At 40.5% G+C, this 7,631-nt stretch overlaps 3 protein-coding genes and 2 long non-coding RNA genes across 6 annotated transcripts; 4 read left to right on the top strand and 1 right to left on the bottom strand.

The window, feature by feature from the left end:
- Positions 1–37: 37 nt before the first annotated feature.
- LOC134176889 (uncharacterized) lies at positions 38–2,509 on the top strand. The gene is made up of 5 exons (XM_062643562.1): positions 38–165; positions 227–419; positions 483–868; positions 933–1,121; positions 1,195–2,509. The coding sequence occupies exons 2-5, from the start codon at positions 281–283 to the stop codon at positions 1,366–1,368; spliced, it is 888 nt and encodes a 295-aa protein (XP_062499546.1). The 5' UTR covers positions 38–165; positions 227–280; the 3' UTR covers positions 1,369–2,509.
- LOC134176887 (uncharacterized) lies at positions 1,408–2,556 on the top strand. 2 transcript variants are annotated; one of them, XM_062643561.1, is made up of 2 exons: positions 1,408–2,084; positions 2,143–2,556. In XM_062643561.1, exons 1-2 carry the CDS (start codon positions 1,408–1,410, stop codon positions 2,204–2,206), a joined length of 741 nt encoding a protein of 246 aa, XP_062499545.1. In that variant the 3' UTR covers positions 2,207–2,556. The 2 variants fall into 2 exon arrangements, with proteins under 2 accessions (XP_062499545.1, XP_062499544.1); XM_062643560.1 differs by having other exon boundaries at positions 1,408–2,556.
- Positions 2,557–2,998: 442 nt separating this feature from the next.
- Positions 2,999–4,611, bottom strand: LOC134176890 (uncharacterized). The gene is made up of 3 exons (XR_009969391.1): positions 4,500–4,611; positions 3,567–3,612; positions 2,999–3,322 (listed from the first exon to the last, which is right to left on the bottom strand). It is a non-coding gene; the product is annotated as an uncharacterized LOC134176890 (long non-coding RNA).
- A 28-nt stretch (positions 4,612–4,639) lies between these two features.
- Positions 4,640–5,357, top strand: LOC134176686 (uncharacterized). The gene is made up of 3 exons (XR_009969331.1): positions 4,640–4,724; positions 5,101–5,199; positions 5,308–5,357. It is a non-coding gene; the product is annotated as an uncharacterized LOC134176686 (long non-coding RNA).
- A 972-nt stretch (positions 5,358–6,329) lies between these two features.
- LOC134177505 (low-density lipoprotein receptor-related protein 8-like) lies at positions 6,330–7,393 on the top strand. The gene is made up of 3 exons (XM_062644291.1): positions 6,330–6,670; positions 6,956–7,147; positions 7,267–7,393. Exons 1-2 carry the CDS (start codon positions 6,416–6,418, stop codon positions 7,112–7,114), a joined length of 414 nt encoding a protein of 137 aa, XP_062500275.1. The 5' UTR covers positions 6,330–6,415; the 3' UTR covers positions 7,115–7,147; positions 7,267–7,393.
- The last annotated feature ends 238 nt before the right edge of the window (positions 7,394–7,631 follow it).

The following is a 7,631-nucleotide window of genomic DNA, read 5'->3' as shown; positions in this document are numbered from 1 at the left end:
CATACTGAAATCATATTTTCTGTGATAACATTCCTTGTCTTTTTATTATTCACAAACTTTGGTATAGACCATCTTATCTTATTTGTGTGTTTATGTTGTCAGGATGGTAAGAGACCACACCAACTGACTGATGGTAAATTGAGAAGACGACTGAGGAAAGCAATAGTGAGACGTTTATGTAGTGAGATATGGTGGTATGTGTAGAATGGATGGGTTGTATTGTCAGGATGAACAGAAGTATGCTGTTCTGTATGCTAAGGGCACAGTGAGATCAGAAATCATGAAATTGTGTTTCATTGGTAAAGAAGGAGCAGGAAAGACGACACTCATGGAGGCTCTCAAACGAGGATTGTTGAAGTGGATTTTTGCAAACGAGAATCAAGCAGATGACCCAAAATGTGAAGAGGAACGCACAATTGGTATCAACGTGATGACAGTCGACATTCCAGGAGTGGGTCGCCTGTCAGTGTGGGACTTTGCAGGTCAAGGGCAGTTCCACAAAACACACGGCCTTTTCTTTTCCTCCAACTCGTTCTTCATCCTGCTAGTGAGTCTAGTGAGAGGAGAGGAGAGACGACTGTGCAGTGTTGAGGAGTTGCTAGAAGAGCTTCAGTATTGGCTCTCATTTCTCAGAGCCAGTTTGGATGCAGAGTTTATACCCACAGTGTTGATAGCTGCCAGTCACATAGATTACTGTCCAGGGCGTCAGGAAGTCTTCCAGCGTGTGGTCGACCGCATGCGTGAACTGTTCAAAGGCAAGATCAACATCATTGAAGATTGTTTTGTTCTCGACTGCAGGAGGAGCAGGTCACCTGAAATGAAACAACTAAAGAAAGTTCTCTGTGATGTGAAGCAGCAGTTGCAGCAGGTGATTGATTATAAGAATAATTAGTTGAAAATATTTCGTACTGATAAAGATATTTATGTTTCAGTCTGCTCCTCTGTATCCTCGTCTTTGTCAGCCAGTCGTGTCCAAGTTGCTTCCTTCTCTTCGTAAGAAACAAGAAGATCCGTTCATGGAGAAGGCAACACTCATGGAGATGATTGAGCAGGAAGCATGTCCAGGACAAGAGAAGAAGGTTGTAGAGAAGGTAGTTGATTTTTTAGATGATTCAGGAGAGGTGAGACGACTAGCAGATGTTTAGTTGTTGTACTTGTGTATGTTTGTGTAATATTGTTGTGATGTGTGTTTAGATTGCTGTTGCCGGTGATGTGGCAGCTCTCAATCCTGCATCTCTACATCATTATGCCATCGGTCCTCTCATTGCTTCTGAGGATTTCAAGTGGCACGTCAAGTCTGAAAGGAAGGATGGAACAGTAACAAGAGAAGAAGTAGAAAAGTCAATCAGTGATTTCCAAAAAGATTAGAAAATTCACATTCAACTCAATACAGATACAATCCTTACAATGAGTAAATCTCTTGGTATCTGCTTCAAAGTGGAAGGCAGAGACGACACGTACATGTTTCCAGCTCTGTTACCTCCTAAGGATCTGTCTGTCATGTGGAAGAGAGACGAGAGTAAGAAAGTGTATGTCGGTCGACGTCAAGTGTGCAGCAGTCAGACGACCATCTTCAGTCCGTCTGCATTTGGCATGTTTCAATCTAAAGTTTGCACTACATTAGATGAGAAAGCACAACTGTGGAGGAATGGACTGATCCTATCACAAGGTGATACAGTTTCTAATCGTGTTGCATGTTTGGTTGCCATGGTAGATCCTGTTCGTTCTGTCGACTTTGTATGTCATGGAGGTAAGGCAACAGAAGCAGAATGTGTTTCCCTGCTCGACACTGTCATGTCTCTTTGGAGAGATATGTTAGACAGATACAGTCAAGGCACTGAATATGAGACTGAATATCTGAGCAGAAAGCATTTAGAGGAACACAAAGAACTGAAACAAGTTGCTGTTTACTCAGAGGAGGAAATCAAGGAAGCAAAGGCAAAGAACAAAGGGCCACCTACAGTAGTAACACGAGTAGTCGGTGATGAGCTAGTGGAAGATAGTCTTGCTGACCTGCTGGTTATTCTCCCTTCCAAACAAGCAACTCCACTTTCTCCCAGTCCAGTCATGAAGGCTGTTATTGAGTATGGTGTAGATCAATGGCACTCATTTGGAGAAAGATTAGGTTTTAATTTCTCTCAGATTAGTGCCATGTCTCATGACAAAGTGTCTCCTGCTGATAAATTATCAGCAATTATTCAAGTGAAGACTGAGGAAGTTGGTGATATGAAGAAGATGGATGATCTGCTACTGAAGGCATGTACACTGTTGCCGGATCCCATTCATGCAGCAGTCAAGAGAAACTTGTCATCTTCCTAATATGATTGTAGCTCATAAGTGTGACCGTTATATAAACATTATAGTCCCATAAATTGGCATAATGTCTGTGTTGGTGTGGAAAGTGTGAAGTGTGTGTATCTGCTAGCAATCATAGTGACACTTGGTGTAAAAAGAATTTCATGTCATCATCAGACATCATGCTAATACATGTATTTTTGTATTTACAGTATTTATATCTATCTATATTACTAAAATTGGCGGTGTTTGTATGTATAAGTTTGATAGCAGGCTAGACCGGATCACACACGAGGCTAAAATTAAGGGTACAGGCAGAACTTGGCATGTGTAAGAACATGGGCAGGGTGGCGTTGGCTTTCAGCTTCAGGCGGGTCCCCTTTTGGGGTGCTACAGAATGTAATATAAGCAGGAGGATTCGGTCAGAATTTGGGTCTCTCTCATCCACATCGCCTCACAAAAGTGTCGACTGATCAACCAGATCGCTTCCAATGTTAGGCTGGTTACCTACCTTCAGGTATAGGAAGTGGAAGATGAATTGAAGGTGAGTTTTATGTGAAAGAATATAAACAGGTGGTGTAATGTTGACAAACTCTATTATCTTATTTAGAAACAGAATCGTAGTTGCACACCAACAGGAAGCTATGACTGAAGTGAAACATTAGTGTAGTAACATTTACGTGGCTCGCCAGAAATCAGGAAACATTTTTATAAATAAATGATCTATTTCTATTACACACGTGTGCACTGTGCAGTTTCCTTTAGGAAGACTACAGATATAGTAAGATTAATTAAAAAAAGAAATGAAAAACCTTTGTTGTTTACACTTAGACATTCCTACTTGTATCCACTGACTGCCAGACACTCTGTAAGACGTTTGGTAACTGTCTATGGCTCTTGGAATCTGCTACCCCAGCAATCACAGATAAAGTCACAGAGAGTGACATCTCCTCACACTTAGTCCCCATTGCACTCCTTTTCATCTTTCTCCTTTTAGAGTGCAGTTGAATAGAGCATTTTTGGAGTTCTGTTGAAATCAATAATAGCAATTATCACAAAGTAGAAACTGCACTAGTCTCGTGTAGCCAGATCGCTTTCCACTTGCTAACAGACACACAGATCCGTATATGTCTACCAGCCTTACATAGGGAGAGGGGAGCCGTCTGGCTACACGAGACTAAAACTACAGTGTGAGGGTCATGCACTTGCATCATGAATTTTGTAGAACATGTTACAATATTTCTGATAAAATGACAGTCAAAAATGCTCACTTGCACATAACTATTTCCCCGCTGGATCATCTTCACCACTGATTACCTGCATAGACAGCAGAAATGCACACTGAAACACATGGACAGTACAAGTGAAGGACTCACATACACACAGGCAAGTGACCATAATTCAGGTGTAGAAAGCATTTCAAAAGTGGTCTGACTTAACACGAGCTAAAAGGGTGTGGTCTAAGGATAGTGCCAGGAGAGCAGTTTTCTAGCAAACTGGCTATCTAATAATCTATTGTACAACGTGTTCTTGTATAATTACTCTCGTTTATCAACTATAACTGTAATTCCTTGCTACCCAATGACCTCAAGGCAGCCTAAATAGCAATTACGTTATAACACTATAATTTACTTTCATTTCAACAATAAATATATTAGCTATTTAATCACCTAAATTTCAACCACAAGTTTTGGGCAATCATTAACCGACCAGACCCATTCCTACAACCCTGAGAGTTAACTAATAGACTAACAAACAAAAGGCAAACAAGCAGCTACAACATCTACTAGGATTGTAAACAACTTGTTGCTCGTACTTCAACTCATCCCTTGCTCTTCTTTCCTCCTTGTCATCACTTGTACAAGTAAGAAGGCAAACTTTCAACTATCCACTAGTCTAGTGGAAGGTAATACAAAAACACGAAAGCTAAACATCGACATCATGCACCTCTAGCCTAATTTGCCTCACTGCACACATTTCAAAGTGAAAACTTCACATACAACTATATCACGTAAAGGACACGCCGGTTTGCATGGCTGTAGCTAGACTTTCACTACAGGTAGTCACTCAATAACTCCAGCTGTCCTAGTGCCTCACTAGCCTTAGTAAATGTCTAATTTTAGTAGTAGGCTCTACCTAGTGCATGCAAACCCGGTGTGTCACAAAACTTCTCCTTTTTTTCAAATACACAAACGATCGTCTACCGTTGAGTGTCCAGTATAAAAACAGGATGTCGTCGTTCTTCACATCGAGCTCCACAAGCCGATTAGAACGGATTCACATTCACAACAACTAGCGCGGCCTCGAGCGTCCACTGAAAAGGTATACGGGGTTTCAGTGTTAACAATTTCATTGATTTGAATGTGAAATTTATAATCTGATATCATTTGCCTTCATATATCGTCGTTTTAATTAAGTTATTCATAAAGGTGAGTACATTGTATGACAATTCAATAGAACAGATTTATCTTTGACTGAAAAACAAGAAACTCTATGTAGATCTCAATCTGTAAGACATCCGTTGACTGACTTTTCACGAAACTGATGCCTTTTCAACTTTCCTACCCAATGACTATAGTCTTATGATCAATATCGAGACAACAATTAATTACGCTATGATACCAAATTGGACAGATCAAACTAAATGGTCAATACCATTCTGCTCAATCGAATATGTCTGTCCCAAGAAGCAAAACTAAAATTTTAATTTAAACTTTATTGACGTTGGATTGCTACTATAATATGTATGGATGTCGTCTAATTGTCTGGCAATTAAGTAACATTTGTTATTGTATGTGTGGACAGACTGGTTGACAAAGTTCGTTACCAGAAATCAAAGTCTGACAAAGATGACGACCTTTCTTCTGATGGTGTTATAACCGACATGGGATATTGCCTGGAAAGGTCGTTTATGTTTGTCTTATTGTTTGTCCATCTCTTTCCTATCATATCTGTTCTATTAGAAATATAAAATTGTGTATACGTATTACATTGATTTTATTGCCCATGAAGATGGAATGGAATGATATGTGAGGCAATGCTGGGTGATCGGTTCTGAAGATTGGACCGGCCATGCATTCAGTTGTGCATGAGTGAGTATATACACACAGTGTTGACATCTCAACATGTTTTATTCAAATTTTAATTTGTGTTGCCAGGATGTGGATGAAATGGCATGTCAGGCCATGCTTGTTGGTGTCATGCACACTCGATCATTGCATGTTTCTCTTTGTTTCTATTATTGTCTTCATGATCATTTACAAGATGGCGTGTGATGATGTACAGCCACAATGAGAACGGATGTGTGCAGACAGATGAAGGGGTGAACAACAATCAGCAAAGAACACGACCTCCACCAAAACCTGTTTATGACAACATAGAAAACTAAAAGTAAGTGCCTGTAAACTAGTATAAGGATGGGACATGCAGTGTGTTAGTAAGGTTAGTTAAGTTATAAATATGGCAGCTAGTATACAGGCTGTGGTGCCTTGAGGGCATATGCAGCCTCTAATTGAAGGCGACTTCTAATTGAGAGTGACTTTCATTGAAGAAATATAGTATAGGTGCAGTATCTACATGTGTGTGTGTGTGTGTGTGTGTGTGTGTGTGTGTGTGTGTGTGTTTGTGTGTGTGTGTGTGTGTGTGTGTGTGTGTGTGCACGCGCACACGCATTTTGTCTGCTTTAATTCTATCTACTGTGTCTGTCTTACAGAAGGAAATGCCAAGTTGTTGTACGCTGATGGTCAGGATGTCAAGCTAATGGATCTCAATACAAAGTTGATTGAAGGCATATGCCTTCAATCAACTTTGTATTGAGATCCATATAGCCAAACAGAGACTGTCAATCATATGCCGGTTGCCTTCCACTTCCGTACAGGCATGGTAAGTTTGTATACACACTTAGTCTGTATGTTTATTGTCTTTCTAATTGTTTTTTGATTTAATTAGATCTACTTTGGTGAATACCTAAGGAATCGTATAAGTGGTTTCCACCAACAACAGCACAGAGCCAAAACTGATTCTCACAACAGTGGATGGCGCTTATAGCCCTGACGGTCTTGCTATCGACTACTTGAACAACTGGATCTATTGGTTGAGTTCTGCTTATCGTACGATCTTTATGGCTAAATTGGATATTTTGTATCATCGAGTTGTCATGAATGAGAGTATGAAGTTAGACAAGCCGCGTAGTCTTGCTGTTGATCCATTGAGAGGGTATCTGTTCTGGGCTGATCGGGAGGATCACTCGCATATCGGTGCTGCTGCTATGGATGGCATGGGACAGAGACACATTGTGGTGGATGGATTAGCGAATGGAATAGCGGTTGATACGGTAACACAGAGGATCTACTGGGTGGACGGCAATCGTGGAGTGGTAAGTGAAGATGGACACAAACACACACACACACACACACACACACACACACACACACACACACACACACACACACACACACACACACACACACACACACACACACACACACACACACACACACACACACACACACACACACACACACACACACACACACACACACACACACACACACACACACACACACACACACACACACACACACACACACATTGTAGAGCTTTGGTTGTGTCTCAGTCTAATAAATCTTTGTTGGTGTTATGTGTTTGTCTGTTTTTACAGGTTGAGGTTTGTGATTGTTTGGATTACAATCGAAGAGTTATTATACAGGGTGGTGTTGGACGGCCTCTCTTTATTGTGTTGTATGAGGAAAAGGTGTACTTGTCGTCTGATTGGGGACCGAGGAAGGAGGGAAGAGTTTTTGTTGCCTATTTGATTTGATGAAGATTGATCATGATGTGGACTCTGTACAAGGTATGTGGTGGAGTATTGTGTTGGAGGGATGCATGTCACAATACACTAGACTATTGTATTGGAGAGATGCATCTCTCGTATTATTCTAGGAAGGTCAATCAATTATTTATCTTTTCCAGGCATTGCAGTTTATCAGGAAGAACAACAGCAACACACTCCCAATCACTGCGATCAAGCGAACTGCAGTCATTATTGTGTCACCAGTTTTGTGTCGGACTACAAGTGTTTCTCTTCCGATGGCTCCCATTTGTTGAATGACGAAAAAACATTTTCAGTTGGTAAGACACTCTGTATATGCAGCATCTTGTCACGTTTTCTTTGGTTTCTATTGCGTTTAGATGTTGAAAGATGTAATGACAGTTACTGTAATTGCAATGGACATTGTGTGAAGGAATTAAGGCAACACAAATAAATGTTTGTAAGTTGTTGTATTGATTATCTAGTGTATGATGGCTGTTGGTAGCTTGATTTCATTTGTAGATGT

Source organism: Corticium candelabrum, chromosome 3, assembly GCF_963422355.1.
Source record: "Corticium candelabrum chromosome 3, ooCorCand1.1, whole genome shotgun sequence".
Taxonomy (NCBI): Eukaryota; Metazoa; Porifera; class Homoscleromorpha; order Homosclerophorida; family Plakinidae; genus Corticium; species Corticium candelabrum.
The sequence above is the reverse complement of the archived record's forward strand: the minus strand, read 5'-3'. Positions and strand labels throughout refer to the sequence as shown.